This window comes from Malaclemys terrapin, chromosome 1, assembly GCF_027887155.1.
Source record: "Malaclemys terrapin pileata isolate rMalTer1 chromosome 1, rMalTer1.hap1, whole genome shotgun sequence".
In the NCBI taxonomy this organism is placed as follows: Eukaryota; Metazoa; Chordata; order Testudines; family Emydidae; genus Malaclemys; species Malaclemys terrapin.
In genome coordinates, this window is record NC_071505.1 from 28,659,136 (window position 1) to 28,675,143 (window position 16,008).

The 16,008-nt window shown below is 47.8% G+C and overlaps 1 protein-coding gene across 1 annotated transcript in view; it reads right to left on the reverse strand.

Annotated features, from left to right (window-relative positions):
• Nucleotides 1-12,353, reverse strand: part of LAMB1 (laminin subunit beta 1) — a 73,349-nt gene extending 60,996 nt beyond the window's left edge. Inside the window, exons 1-4 of the mRNA XM_054018899.1 lie at nucleotides 12,049-12,353; nucleotides 11,352-11,524; nucleotides 5,098-5,233; nucleotides 1,945-2,018 (exon numbers count right to left, since the gene is read on the reverse strand). Of these exons, the coding sequence (XP_053874874.1) occupies nucleotides 1,945-2,018; nucleotides 5,098-5,233; nucleotides 11,352-11,524; nucleotides 12,049-12,085 (420 nt within the window). The 5' untranslated portion in view covers nucleotides 12,086-12,353. The remainder of the gene's footprint in view (nucleotides 1-1,944; nucleotides 2,019-5,097; nucleotides 5,234-11,351; nucleotides 11,525-12,048) is intronic.
• Nucleotides 12,354-16,008: the final 3,655 nt, after the last annotated feature.

Sequence of the window (16,008 nt, forward strand, 5' to 3'; positions counted from 1 at the left end):
TTGTATTAGCACTTAGAAACCCCAGTATTAGCCCAGAGCCCCATTATGTTAGGCACTGTAAAAAAATAGAACAAAAAGACAGTGCCTTCCCAAAGATCTTATAATTTAAGGATCCTTACTATGTAGGGTTGCCAGGCGTCTGGTTTTCGATTGGAATGCCTGGTCGAAAAGGGGGACCCTGGAGGTTCCGGTTGGCACAGCTGACCGGGCCATTAAAAGTCCGATTGGCAGCCCCATGGCTTATGGGTGGCCAGAGAGGCTCTGCACGCTGCCCCCGCCCTGAGTGCCAGCTCCGCAGCTCCCATTGGCCAGGAACCGCGACCAATGGAAGCTGTGGGGGTGGCACCTGTGGGTGTGAGGACAGCATACAGAGCCTCCCCAGCTGCCCATGCGCCTTGGGGCCACAGGGACCTGGTGGCTGCTTCCTGAGAGCCGTGGTAAGTGCCGCTGGGACCCTGCACCCCAAACCCCCTCCCGCACTCCAACCTCCTGCCCCAGCCCAGAGTCCCCTCCCGCACCCAAACTCAGTCACGGAGCCCACACCTCCACCCCAACACTCCGCCCCAGGCCTGAGCCCCCTCTTACACCCCAAACCCCTCATCCCAGCCCCATCCCAGAGCCCACATCCCCAGCCAGAGCCCTTCCCCTCCCCAGCCCAGAGCCCCCTCCTTCACTGCAAACCCCTCATCCCCAGCCCCACCCCAGAGCCCGCACCCCAAACCCCTGCCCCAGCCCGATGAAAGTGAGTGAGGGTGGGGGAGAGTGAGCCACGGAGGAGGGGAGATAGAGCAAGCGGGGGCAGGGCCTCGGGGAAGGGGGTTCGGTTTTGTGCGATTAGAAAGTTGGTAACCCTATTACTATGCCTTTCACATAGCCCTGCAACCCCTTGCATTGCTGCACTCTTCCTCCTGCCACTCTCAGTCCTGTCCCTTGCTCCACAATCCTCCATGCATAGACTAATTTTCCCCAGGCTCACTCCCCTTGAGCAATCCTGTTTCCTCATGTCCCAGTCCAGTCCTCTTTAATAAATCTCTCCTTCCATCTTTCCCCATGACCCCATACAGCCCTACAACATTCAGTTTTTAAATCCTAATACACACAGACATTTATACATACCGGTGTTTAGAAGCTGAGTTTGGTAAGGAAATATGGGGGCATGGTGGGGGGCCACCATGTGGGAGAGCAACATGTGATGGGTAGTGGTGGAAGCAGAGGTGTGTGTTTGAGACGGAGTCCAGGAATATTATAGAGTATTCAGTTGTCCTAGAAAGTTAGCATGTAAAATGTAGAGATTACATTCAACTATGGAGTCACTCCTAATGCCTCCATAATAAAATGTACTTTAAGACACATGGTACATAATCTGTCATTCCAGGACATCTGTTTGGAAGGAAACAAAGGCACAGATGTCCTCTCGGAGACATTTTCATTTGTCAAGTGAAAATGATTGCTAACAAAACAAAACAAAAACTTGCTGCTATGTTGATTTTGATAATGATCTTGTAAAATACAAACAACACACAAAGAGCAAACAAATAACCCAAAGCACAGTTTTTGCACACTTCCACAATCTTGAAGTCTAAAAGGATGGTAAGATTCCACAGTTCCATTTTTGCTACAAAAGCCCAAAATATAAAATGCAAGTGAGCAACAGAAGAGAGCTTTTATCTCCTTCTATTTTATGAGTTTTGGGATTTATTCAAAGCAGAAATTTATCTGTTTATACAAAGATCGTCAATTAAAAATTTGAAACCAACAGATTTATGAAGTCCATCTCCCCTGCATTCCAATATTAATAGCATTTTAATGCATTTATTAAAGCCTGTATCTTCAAAACTGGAACATTATATATAACCAGTTAAGCCCACAACTGCTCCCCATGACAGATGTTAGATTACACAGTGCTCCAGTTTGTGATTTGTGAGAATGCTATGGATTCTTTACCTTGAAGGTCATAATGAGATGAGTGAAATGGAATTCAGCTTCCAGATCCAGCTGGAGAGTTACATTTTCTAAACCTAAAGGCAGAAAAAGGAAATTCTACGGTAAACAGGAACATTTCTCAGCAATAACTTCATCATTTTCCTAAGAGACCCTCATTCTGGTAGTATAAGGACCTTTTTCTTGACTTTGGCTGTTATGGTGTGATAGAACAACGTATGGATTAGCACTATAACAAACATTAGGGAATTGCAGTGAAGACACTGAAGACACAGTATTTGCAAACTTCCTAAACATCACATTACATGGGATTGCCAATTGGAGATATTATTTCTTATACAGTGCTGTACATGTATTTGGTCTGTATGACATTTAGCATATTTCACTTTACCCCCGTACTTGAGGTATTTCAAGTATCATTACCCCATTTTACATTTACATTTTACAGTACCCCATTACTCAGGTACAGGAAGGTTAAGTGATTCACACACAAGATCACACACAATGCAGAACTAGTCTGGTATCAAGCCTTCTGCAGAGGCCTCTGTCTGATGCTTTAGAAGAAAATGAAAAACTCTACAGTCCACCAAGGATGAAGCCCTGGCCCTCACTTCGCTCTGCATGGGCAAAAAGCCTGATGTGCAATGGAAGTGAACCATAATTCTTTCTGCTAGGAGCTGGACTGCTGAGATCTCGTGCAGGGAGATTCTGGAATTCTGCAAATGGCTCTCAGCCTAGGAACGTCGGTGTTTGGGGCAGCCTATTGGTCAGGTGAGGGCCTGGATTAACTGGACTAGTACTAACAAACTTCCCCAAACCCCATGTAGGTCCTCTGCCCAAAGCCCATTTAATTCTAGTTTTACAAGGATATTGATTACACTTATAGCCAGTTACGCAATGCTGCATAACAGAAGGAGCTGGGGGATTCTTTCCTGTCCCCTGTGTCAATCAGCATACACCCAAAGCATGAGACTGGATTACCTTTATCTTGTTTTGCATAACAGAACTCAAGTTCCTAGATAGGGGCAGATACAAAAAGATAGTGGGGGACTGGAAGTGGCCTCCCTTATAATGCCCTGATGAGAAGCCCTGTCCCCTCCCTCAGCTGCTGATAAGCCTGGGGGTGATGGAATTCATACCATAGCGGTGATGCTGGACACTGGCTGAGGGCTCCAGTTCTAGTATCAGCCTCTGGCAGTGGGTCTCTCCAGTTGTAAGACACACACCCCTCCCCCCCCAACTTCTGCTTGTATTTTTTTTTTTTTAAACTACTAAAAAAATAAAGGGAAAGTTAACACAATACTGAACTGTATTTGCTTTTTTCTCTTTCTCTTTGCTGCTGCCTGAGTGCATACTTCCGGTTCCAAATAAGGCGTGTAATTGACTGGTCAGTTCGTAACAATGGTGTTCATAACTCTGAGAGTGTATTGTATCATGAAACTGCCATTGTCCTGGTCAGTTTTACACCTGCCTACAACTTCCTGAATATCAGCAGTGAAACCCAGCCGATTCTTGCTAATTTCACTCAGCGGCTGCTTGGGGAAACTATGGGCAGAAGCAGAAGGATAGGAGCCCTTTGTCTACACAGTCAGAGATTGCACTGCAGGGATTATTTTTGTAACCGTAAGGGATAGAAGCCTACAATTGTTTTTCAAATGAAAGGTTAAATTTTACAGAAATTGACTATTCAGGTCCCCTCACTCACTAATGAAAGCTTTCCAATTTACCAGCAGCAAGAAAGAGATTTTTCAAGTCGTATAACTATAAATTATCAAAATTTTAGGACTGTATACTGAAGGAAGATAACAGTTATTTGATGCATGTGAAAAGAACTTTTAAAACAGCTGGAAACTCATTACATTCTAGTTTGTAGCATAAAAAACAAATAAGATGATTTAGAGGGGAAGAAGACAAGTAGAATAACCCAAGGAAAGTATGGAACTTTCCAATTTTTAAACAGCTATAAATTTGTGTGGAACACACAGTAATATAACAATCCTTGCTGCTTTATGTCTACATGGAGAAAGAAAGAATCATTTGTTGTTTATTTTTGAGGGATATTTGCATGACCTTATAAGCTAAAACTTTTCTGTTGGTAAGTTGCCAAGTCTATCGCAAAAAACATGAGTTATCTGGAATGCTAAACTAAAAACAGTGGAGTCCGATAGCTAGCTGGATTAATCTCACTTGTTAAAAAGGACATCATGTAAATTTCTTTTTAGTGGGCTAATAAGAGTTTTTCAAAACATCACAGTGTTCGTTAAGTTACAATAAGAGCCTTTGCCAACATATTTGCCAAATACTATGCCTTCCATACTCTTTTTTTTTTAAAAGGGTATCTTAGGAGCTTTAGGATCAGATGGCCTATCTTGAGGAAATTCAGGCAGCCTGAGAGCATAGCTGTAAAAGGAAAAAGGAATGGCTTACTCTGGAAAGAAATTTTAGAGGGAAAACCGCCCCACAAAACAACCGTAATACGTGTGGTTTTTATTTGCTTTGATTTGCTTGCTTTGTTCATTTATATTGTTTGGCAGATGAATACATTGCCTGAGTAGAGAAGTGAGGGTGATAGTGAATATTTAGAGAGTGGCCCTGATTCTTCCATCCTCCTGAAGGGCAGAGGCCAAAGTAGCTTTAAGCTGTAGGAGTCTTGTCCAGCCCGTGGCATAAGCTGGACCAGCCTCAGGGTACCTGGAGCACTGTGCACTCTAGCCACACCTCCTCCCTCCACTGACAGACATGGTAGGCAAGGCTGGGAGGAACAACAGCGTACAGCTGTTCTGGCTGCTCTGCACTGGGATGTTCCTTGGGGGCTGTTTCCTCCCCCTTTTCTCACTCCACTAAGCACAAGAGATTTTGGCACAATATACAAAATCTATGTATTTTTTAAAAAACTGTAATAAGAGATTCCTTAAAGTTTATATTATACTTTTTCCAGCACTCCTAAAGTTCGTAAGACATTATTTATAATAAAACACCACTCAAGCATAAATCAAAGAATCTAGCTTTACCAAGGGATCTGTGCTTAACACGCTAATGCTCCATGCAGCACTAACAACTAGGCAGACAACCCTTCAAATAATAACAAAACACACTGGAACCTTTAAATCAATCAAGGGTGACCAATTAGAAATGATCCCCAGATGAACTACATACCATTTTCTGACTGCCACCACAGCTTGAGACGGTTTGGAGCAAATGTTGTGACCACATTTTCAATAAGATGGCTATCGTAGTTGAGAGTCTCGTGGAAGGGGAACTGGGAATTGCACGTGAAACATTTTTTGTCCTCCTGAAATAATAAGACAATTAACTTACTAACTTAGTGTTGGTTATTGTATCAAAAAAAGTAATAGTTGTTCCCTGAAGATAAACGTATTTTGCATTAATGTTATGTTTGGCTCTTTGTGCCTTTTGTAGAATGACTCCAAAAGATTTATTTTTTACTTTAAAAATTAAAGAAAGCATAATTTACTCTTAAATTAATGTACATTGAAGGCCAAAGGGGAAAATATGACAGGAATTCAATAAGCTTTTAGTTTTATTGGTAGTATGTTTTACTTAAAACTAATTCCAGAGACTATCCCTGGGAATAAGTACTCTCTAGCACAATTCATAAGTAAATATTAATGTTTACAGAAAACTATTCAACTGATTTATGTTGAAACTTAGACCCAGAAAACAACAAGTTCAAATGCTCTGTAAAGTAATGTTTGTTTCTCCCAATTACAGATATCCTGGACAAAGCCCTGTGCAGCTCAAAGTCCCCTGTAAAGCTTTAGTGTAGGTCCTATTTACTAGGGTGGAATTTCACCATTGAGTCCAAATTTTCAAGCACATACTTAGGTTGAGCACACACATGGTTATGAGCACAAATGCAACCCTAACTTGTGCATGCTGCCCCAAGTTGCACCTGTTTGAAATCATGGGCCTCAGCGACTAACCCTCCTCCACAGAACAAGCGTAACATAACAGCTATTATTATCTATTCATTTGTATTGTAAAGGTGCCTAATATGCCAGAGCCCACTTGTGATAGGCACTGCACAGACATAACAAAGGCCTGGTCCACACTAACCCCCCCATTTCGAACTAAGGTATGCAAATTCAGCTACGTTAATAACGTAGCTGAATTCGAAGTACCTTAGTTCGAACTTACCGCGGGTCCAGACGCGGCAGGCAGGCTCCCCCGTCGATGCCGCGTACTCCTCTCGCCGAGCTGGAGTACCGGCGTCGACAGCAAGCACTTCCAGGATCAATCCGGGATCGATTTATCGCGTCTAGCCAAGACACGATAAATCGATCCCAGAAGATCGATTGCTTACCACCGGACCCGGAGGTAAGTGTAGACCTACCCAAAGAGACTGTCCCTGCCCAAAGAGGTTTACATCTAAATTTAAGATGAGAGACAATAGGTGGATATGACAGATCAACAGGGGGAGCCCGAGATAACGGTAAAACAGCTTGAAGACGCAGCTGGTCACAGTCCAGGAGCCACTAACTATTATTGTCAAGTGTTATGTGGGCATCATGGCTCAGGTGGGTTTTACAGAGATTCAAAAGAGGACAATGTGGTGGTATTGTGGATTTTTTCCTGGGTGCTCCTTCCAAGCAAGCATAAGGTGCAGCATGGGAAAAAGCACAATGGGGCATATCCAGAAACTGGACAAATAGGCAGTTGAGGATGGCATTGTTGGCAGAGTGGAGGCTACATTCACATTCACTCAGCCCTTAATAAAACAGCATCTCAGCAGTCAAGGATCTGAGCATTAGAGATGTTGCTATAGTATAAAGTAAGTGATGCTGTGCCAATTAAGTGCCAATTATGGTGCCTTTTTCCTGGTAGTCCCCAGTCAGAGTTCATACTCCACAAGCCCTCTGTCATTCCTGCCATGAGCAAACAAATCAAGACAAGTCTCTGTGGTCTGTGTATCCTCCCAATTCCTTAGGCATGTCCCTACCATCTTCCCATATAGTCAGATTATTTGGGCTAATCTATATGAGCACTCCCAAACCAGCCAGAATAGGGGTCCCAAATATAGCCCCAAACCTTCCGCCGGTGAAATCAGGGTCAAAGCTGTCTGTTCCCTAAGGTTTGCCAGAGAGAGGTGAGGGGTCTCAGCATCTTTCAGAATCCCCCTTCTAACCATGTCTTTTCTGCCACATTCTGCACCTTTGAGGGGGAGGGACAAAAGCAACCAAGGATACAATGCTGACTCCAAATATTTAATTGCAAGAATAAAAATAAGGGAACACTTAAAATCTTGCAAGTTATGTCAGAAATTTTACTATAGCCATATTGGGGCCCAATCCTGCAAAGTGCTAAGCACACACTATCAAACTAATGAGTTGACATGACACGTTTGTTCAAGTATACTAAGAAGCAATATACTTTGGGCCAAATTCTATGGTCCCGAATGAAACAAGACTCCCATTGCTTTCAGAGGGAGTTTTGCTCCACTTAAAAAGCAACAAAGAGTCCTGTGGCACCTTATAGACCAGGGGTCGGCAACCTTTCAGAAGTGGTGTGCCGAGTCTTCATTTATTCACTCTAATTTAAGGTTTTGCATGCCGGTAATACATTTTAATGTTTTTAGAAGGTCTCTTCCTATAAGTCTATATTATATAACTAAACTATTGTATGTAAAGTAAACACGGTTTTCAAGATGTTTAAGAAGCGTCATTTAAAATTAAATTAAAATGCTGATCTTACGCCACCACCCTGCTCAGCTCGCTGCCAGCCTGGGGTTCTGTTCAACTAGGCCAGCAACTAGGCCTATGGCCGGGACCCCAGACCTGGGGGAGGGGAGGGGGGAGAGAGTGTTTCAGGGATCAGGGCAGAGGGAGGGGGTTCAGGGCAGAAGGCTGGGGGGGGGGGGGTTCAGGGATCAGGGCAGAGGGCTGGGGGGTGTAGGGCAGAAGGCTGGGTGTGTTGGGGTGTGGGGGGGGGTTCAGGGCAGAGGGCTGGGGGTGTGTGAGGGTGCAGGCCAGAAGACTGGGTGTGTGGGGGGGTTCAGGGTAGAGGGATGGGGCTGTGGGGGTGCAGGGCAGAAGGCTGGGTGTGTGGGGGGGTTCAAGGGTCAGGGCAGAGGGCTGGGGGGTGTAGGGCAGAAGGCTGAGTGTGTGTGTGGGGGGGGTTCAGGGCAGAGGGCTGGGGCTGTGGGGATGCAGGGAAGAAGGCTGGGTGTGTGTTGGGGTGGGGGGGTTCAGGACAGAGGACTGGGGTGTGTGAAGGTGCAGGGCAGAAGGCTACATGTTGGGGGTGACTCGAGGTCAGGGCAGAGGGCTGGGGGTGTGTGGAGGTGCAGGGCAGAAGGCTGGGTGTGTGTGGGGGGGTTCAGGGCAGAGGAATGGGTGTGTGTTGGGGTGGGGGGTGCAGGGCAGAGGGCTGGGGGGGTGTGGAGGTGCAGGGCAGAAGGCTGGGTGTTGGGGGTGACTCGAGGTCAGGGCAGGGGGCTGGGGGGGTGTGGAGGTGCAGGGCAGAAGGCTGGGTGTGTGTGGGGGGGTTCAGGGCAGAGGAATGGGTGTGTGTTGGGGTGGGGGGTGCAGGGCAGAGGGCTGGGGTGCTCGGCTCGTGGGGGTGCTCCCAGCCCCCTGCCCTGAGTGGCTCATGGCAGGGGACTGGAAGGGATATGCCCTATTCCACTCCCTCCCCCCAGGCTCTGTCCCTACCTCTCTCTGCCTGCTATATGGAGCTGTGTGCCCGCTGCCGCTCTTCCCCCTCCCCCTCGCTAGGGCCATCAGCTGATTGGCGCAGGGACGGAGAGGAGGAGGGGCAGGAAAGCACCAGGCTGGGGGCAGAAGTGGGGGAGGGGGGAAGTTCTGCTGCTGCAGAACCAAGCTTCTGCCTCTTGCCCCCACAGGGGAGAGTGGTGGGCCGGGGGGCAGAGTGGGGCTGGGGGCCGGGACCGCGGCAGGGAGCTGCATGCCACTCAAAATCGGCTCGCATGCCGTGTTTGGCACACGTGCCGTAGGGTTGCCAACCCCTGTTATAGACTAACAGACACATTGGAGCATAAGCTCCAATACTCATAGTCTATAAGGTGCCACAGGACTTTGTCGCTTTTTACAGTTCCAGACTAACACGGCTACCCCTCTGATACTTGCTCCACGCAGAACAACAGAATTTGGGCTAGTGTTTTTGACACTGTAAACTCAGGTTGCGATTATTTATCTACTTTCAAATGTAATATAGCTCCATTTATACTGACTGGTTTTTTTACATGTATCCACAGTCCCTTCTGTCTTGGAAACAGAGCCGGCTCTGGCTTTTTGGCCGCCCCAAGCAAAAAAAAAAAAAAAAAACAACCCTGCGGCGTGGACCAGCTAGCGGGGGTGAGGGGGAGGGAGCGGGCAGGAGAGAGAGAGAAGGGGGTCGGCCAGGGCTACAGCGGGCGCTGCCACGTGGCCCCTCCCGCCGTGCCGCGCCGCCTGCCGGGAGGGCTCCACTCTGGTCGACGGGGAGGGAAGGATGAGGACTGCCCTGCCGGGCTTGCTACAGGGCCCTTCTGCCCTCCGCGCTGCTGCCCCCTACAGGGCAGCCGGAGCGGGGAAAAAGAAAAGCGGCCGTGCCACCCTAGGATTGGGCGGAATGCCGCCTCGTTCAATCTGCCGCCCCAAGTACCAGCTTGCTCGGCTGGTGTCTGGAGCCGGCCCTGCTTGGAAACCTGGAATGTGCTAGACTATTTTTCCACATAAATTCATATTTTCATTGTTTTACTTGATGACGCATACAGATTTAACTACCCCCCCCCCAAATGCCAGAATTTAAACTATAAATATAATTACATACTGACTTTGATTCAGGAAGTAGTCTAGACGGCTCTGTACAAGCCTGCAGAAGTATGAATTTAACTCCCTGTGCCACATTCTTACTTAACTTATCAAGTTAAATTGGGTTTAAATGTAAAAGTACACTAGGGGTGCAAATAACTAGGCATGCTATTTATACTGCCTCTGTATCACAGAATCAGAGAAATCTGGGCTGGAGGGGACCTTGAGAGGTCATCTAGCCCATCCCCCTACAATGAGGCAGGACAAATGTTTGTCTAACCTGTTCTTAAGGGGATTCCACAACCTCCCTTGGAAACCTATCCCTGTACTGTACTATCCTTACTGTTAGAAAGTTTTTCTTAATATCTAACCTAGATTTCCTGTGCTACAGATTAAGCCCATTAGTTCTTGCCCTACTTTCAGTGGACATGGAGAACATTTGATTGATCACAGTCCTCTTAACAGCTCTTAACATATTTTAAAACTTATCAGGTCCTCCTTCACCTCCCTTCCCCCCAGTCTTCTTTACTCAAGACTAAACATGATCATTTTTTTAAATCTTTCCTCATAGATCATGTTTTCTAAGCCTTTTATCATTTTTGTCGATCTCCTCTGGATTCTTTCCAAGTTGTCCACATCTTTCTTGAAGTGTGGCACCCAAAATTGGACACAGTACTCTAGCTGAGATCTCACCAGTGCCGGGTAGAGCAGAACAACTACCTGCTGTGTCTTATATATGACATATACCCCAGAATGACAGTAGCCTTTTTGGCAACTGCATCCCATTGTTGACTCATACTTAATATATGATCCATTATAACCCCCAATCCTTTTCAGCAATACTACTGCCAGTGGGTGGCACTAGGCCTAAGCAATTGCTTAGGGCCCCAAGCAACTCAAGGGCCCCCAATTTAATATAACACCCAATATATTGTTCATCTTATTTAATGTAGAGTTTTTACAAATGTATTTGTATGTGTTGTGTTGGTAGTATTTTTATATTGGCCAGATTACATATAAGAACATGTTGTGTTTATATTCACCTGAACTACTATACTTCTAATCTGACTAGCACAAAAGATCCATCACTGTTAGAGGGTGGAGGGATCCAGCTGCCAGCCCCTACAGGGTTGTTCCATACAGAATTTTCCTGGCTTTGGACAATCTAGTTTTAAATGTCACATGTGCCGGGAATCTCTCAAGAGGGCTGGGTGATGCTCATGGCTTTCATGGCCATGCTGGATGCTCGCTGTTTTGCAGAGCTGGGGCCGAGGAAGGCTCCGATTCCGGATCAGAACTTGGGGAAACAGAGGAATGGGAGGTGTCAGTGGCTAGCACCGGGCGCAGTGCCCCCGCAGTGGGATGGGGGGTGCTTTGGCCCCCCTCAGGACAGCATTCCCAGGCAGGCACAGCCTCTGCCCCTGCGCTCCCGCCCAACTCCCCCGCTCCTTTCCTGGGAGAAGGTGCTTCCTTCCAACCCGGCAGCCAGACAACCCAGGGCAGGAAACGCAGGACGGATGCAACTGTGCAAACAAAGCTGAGCCCCAGGGATGCACTCGGCTTCCTCTCCGCCCCCTCCCCAGCGCCAGCTGTTTGCGCAGCGCAGCCAGGGGCCCCTCCCGCCGGCCGGGTCCTTACCTGGAGATGGCTCACGATGCAATAGGGCTCGGGCCTGTAGAGCCCGCACGTGGAGCTGGCGAACAGCTGCGAGGCGCGGCCGATCAGCAGGTCGCCGGTGGCCGGGTAGCAACTGCCCTCGGCGCACCCGTAGCTGTACTCGGGCTCCTGAGCCAGGGCGGCGGCCCACAGCCCTGCACGGGAGAAGGCAGAGCCGGTGAGGCAGGCAGCGAGGCCGGGCAGGGCGCAGCCGGTCCCGGGGGCGAGGAGCGCGGACACCCCGGGCTGACGCTTGCGGGGGGGGGGTCCCATATGATGGGGGGAGGGGGAGACAGAGGAGACCCCCCCCCGCCGCTCCCCGGGGCTCCCCCGTCCAGCCCAGCGCGCCCTCCAGGTGAGCTGCCTGCACCGCGCCAGGAACCCACAGCCCCAGCTGTCTGCGCGGGAGGCAACGCTGGTCCTAACCTGGCCGGGCTGCCTGGCCCGGAGCAGCGGCAGGGACGTGCCCATAGAGGCCAAGGAACTTGCCAGCCGAAGCAAGTTGGGCTCTGGGCGACCAAGCCCGCTGGGCTCAGCCCAGCTAGGGAGACCCTCGGATCCGGGATCCCAACCCCGGCTGGGCTGAGCGAGACAGGCCGATCTGACGAAGCTGCGCCCGCTATTGCTGAGCGGGGCAAGCCCGGGGGGGCAGAAGGCAAACAGGGGCCGTGCGAATTACCTAGGAGAGCGCCAAGGTACGCCTGGAGCCAGCCCATCTCCTCGCGCGCGCCGGGAAGGGAGGCAGGAGAAAGCGCCGCCCGGCTTCGCCTTATGTGCCTGCAAAGGAGACGATGAACTCCGAAGGAGACGGTCCCTGGCTGTGCCGCGTCCAACAGGAAACCGGCGTGTCCGCTCTCCTCACCCCAGCGCCTGGCTCCTCCAGCCCCGAGCCCAGCACTGCCCCGGCGAGAAGAAACTTTCAGCCGGAGAGGGACTGGGAGGCGCCTTCACGCAGGCGCTGAAGGTGGGTGGGGGCTGCAGCCCCGGACCCAGGAGAGCTGCTGCTGCTGCTGCTACCGTGGGTTCCACAGCAGTTCCAGTCCTCGCCTTTGTTTCTGCCCACAACGCTAAATCGTGCTAGTTGTTTACAAAGTGCAGAGTTCCTTCAGGCTACTGCAAATGTTTGCAGCGCTGCGCTTGGCCATGCTCCTCAGTTGGGCCACGTCTGCGCTGGGGAAATGGACAAGGTTAGACACCCTGATAGCTCACCCGCCTTAACTAACATTGTTAAAGGCAATTTAGCACCTAGTATAGACAGAGTCAAGGTGTGTTGCACCATGTGATAGTGGATCATAGTTAACCCTTCAGCTAACACGTTTTTAAACATAACTGCCTTGGTCATCACAAAGGGCAACCAGCACATTCATTCATCCAACGTTTTCTGTCATGATCCATATTCCCAAGGTAATCATGACCTTGGGGGCAACAGATACCCACTGCTATGGGCTGCTGGTGGAGTTGTGGCCTGGCTGCTGGATGGGGCCTGTGTGGATGGGATATGTATAGTCTGACTGGGGAAGGGAGAGCTACCATTGACTTGACCATATACATTTGTAAGAGGTGAGTCATGGAAAGGTGCTGAAGCTCCCAAACACTCATGGGCAACAATTTCCCTGGTAACCCTAAAAGGGAGGATAAGCAGAGAGAGGCTACCTTAATTTTTATTGCTATTGAGGGTAAAATTCATCTTCATAAAGTTCACACAATTATTAAAAGGTGAAATAGGGTTAAATATATGGAAAGTTCTAGTCTTTAATTTGTTTTGAGGAGGTGGGTCTATTTTTCCTTAGCTGGACATTTAAAGTGGTACTGTCAGATAGTTTTAGGTCTCAAATTGTGTGTGTGTGTGTTTTAAAGGTTTTACAAAGCCTGATATTAATACAAATGTTTTCATGAAATAGTTCAGTGAAAATAGGGTTTGTGTATGTGTTGGACTGAATTGTTCCCCTGCAGTTTGTGATCCAAATGTTGCAGCATATGAGCACTGGGAAGAGAAACTGACCAGTCTGTTTTCATTGTCAAAGCTAAGTGTAAGGAAGAAAAACAAACAATATAAATGGTGAAAGTTAGAAGTTTTCAGTTTCAATAATCTAAGGCATTATTAGTAACACAGGAAAAGAATTTTTAAATACTATTTTTAACCCAGAAGTAAAACTTTAAAGGATAAAACAAGATGAACTGAATAGATTGTTTCATTCTGTGATCTGTGTGTGTCTGCTCACGCACACATGAGCAACCAGTGGAGACTTAAGGTCCTCCTCACTACAAACAGTGCTGTATAAAGGGATCTAGTTATTACACAGTTGTCCCTCAACCCAATTGCAAGATGATTCCATTTTAGTCCTGTTCACTCTGCAACTCCAGCTATGGTTTTGTAACCAGTTGCAAGTAACTCAGTTTACTTTATGTCTATACAGCAGCTTTTCTGTCATCACAGCTGTGTGTTTGCATTCATTCATTCAGCCATTAGTGATTATCTTCAAAAACTCATGGAAGATGGGAGAGATTCCAGGGGACTGGAAGAGGGAAAATATAGTGCCAATCTATAAAACCCAGGGAATTACAGATCTAGTCAGTTTAATTTTAGTACCCGGAAAGATAATGGAGTAAATAATTAAGCTATCAATTTGCAAACACAAAGAAGATAATAAGTAACAGTCAACATAGGTTTGTCAAGAACAAATCATATCAACCAATCTAATAGTTTTCTTTGACAGGGTAACAAGCCTTGTGTTTAGGTGGAAGTATAAACGTGGTATATCTTGACTTTAGTAAGGCTTTTGATACTGTCTCACATGACCTTCTCATAAACAAACTAGGGAAATATAACCTAGATGGAGCTACTATAACAAGGGTGGGCAAACTTTTTGCCCCGAGGGCCACGTCGGGGAATAGAAATTGTATGGCAGGCCATGAATGCTCACAAAATTGGGGTTGGGGTGCAGGAGGGGTGTGTGGGCTGGGACCAAGGGGTTCAGAGGGCGGGAGGGGGATCAGGGCTGGGGAAGGAGTGTGGGCTCTGGGGTGGGGCTGGGGATGAGAGGTTTGGGATGCAAGAGGATGCTCTGGCCTGGGATTTAGGGGTTTGGAGAGCAGGAGGGGGATCAGGGCTTGGTCAGGGGGTTGGGGCATGGGGAGAGGCTCTGGGGTGCAGGTTCCAAGCAGCACTTACCTCAAGCAGCTCCTGGAAGCAGAAGCATGTCCCTTCTCAGGCTCCTACGCGGAGGCACAGCCAGGTGGCTCTGCACGCTGCACTATCCGGAGGCACCGCCCCTGCAATTCTCATTGGACCGCTGGAGGGGGCCATTGGAGTGCATAGGAGGTAGAGCGGGGCCATGCTGTGGCTTCCAGGAGCCGTGTGGTGTGGCCCCCGACCCTGCTCCCCGTCTGGAGCGGAGCCGAGCCGTGTGGTCCAGCCCCTGACCCAGCGCCCCAGCCGGAGCGGGGCCGAGTCTCTGGTGTGGCTTGCGGGCTGGCTTAAAACAGCTTGTGGGCCAGATTTGCTATAGACAACCCTGTACTATAAGGTGGATGGATAACTGGTTGGAAAACCTTTCCTGGAGAGTAGTTATCAGTGGTTCACAGTCAAGCTGGAAGGGCATATCGAATGGGGTCCCACAGGGATCTGTCGTGGGTCCGGTTCTGTTCAATATCTTTATAAATTATTTAGATAAAGGCATAGAGAGTACAGTTATAAAGATTGCAGATGATACCAAACTGGGAGGGGTTGCAAGTGCTTTGGAGGATAGGATTACAATTCAAAATGATCTGGACAAACTGGAGAAAATGGTCTGAAGTAAATAGGAAGAAATTCAATAAGGACAAATACAAGTACTCCACTTCGGAAGGAACAATCAGTTGCACACATACTAAATGGGAAGTGACTGCCTAGGAAGGAATACTGCGGAAAGGGATCTGGGTGTTATAGTGGATCACAAGCTAAATATGAGTCAACAATGTAGTACTGTTGCAAAAAAAGCAAACATAATTCTGGGATGTATTAGCAGGAGTGTTGTAAGCAAGACAGGAAATAATTCTTCCACTCCACGCTGATAAGGATCAGTTGGAGAATTGTGTCCAGTTCTAAGTGCCACATTTCAGGAAAGGTGTGGACAAATTGGAGAAAGCCCAGAGGTGAGCAACAAAAATGAATAAATGACTAGAAAACATGATCTTTGAGGAAAGATTGAAAATATTGAGTTTGTTTAGTCTGTAGAAGAGAAGACTAAGGGAGGGGATATGATAACAGTTTTCAAGTACATGAAAGGTTGTTACAAAGAGGAGGGTGAAAAATTGTTCTCGTTAACTTCTGATGATAGGACAAGAAGCAATGGGCTTAAATTGCAGCAAAGGAGGTTTAAGTTGGACATTAGGAAAAACTTCCTAAGTGCCAGGGTAGTTAAGCACTGAAACAAATTGCCTAGGAAGGTTGTGGAATCTCCGTCATTGAAGGTTTTTAAGAACAGGTTAGACAAACACCTGTCAGGAATGGTCTAGTCATTATGTAGTTCTGTCTTGAGTGCAGGTGATTGGACTAGATGACCAGGTGAGGTCCCTTCCCATCCTACACTTCTATGATTCTGCTTAACCATTACTTGAGTATATTCTGGGAAGGCAGCTGTAACATTTTAGGGTGGAA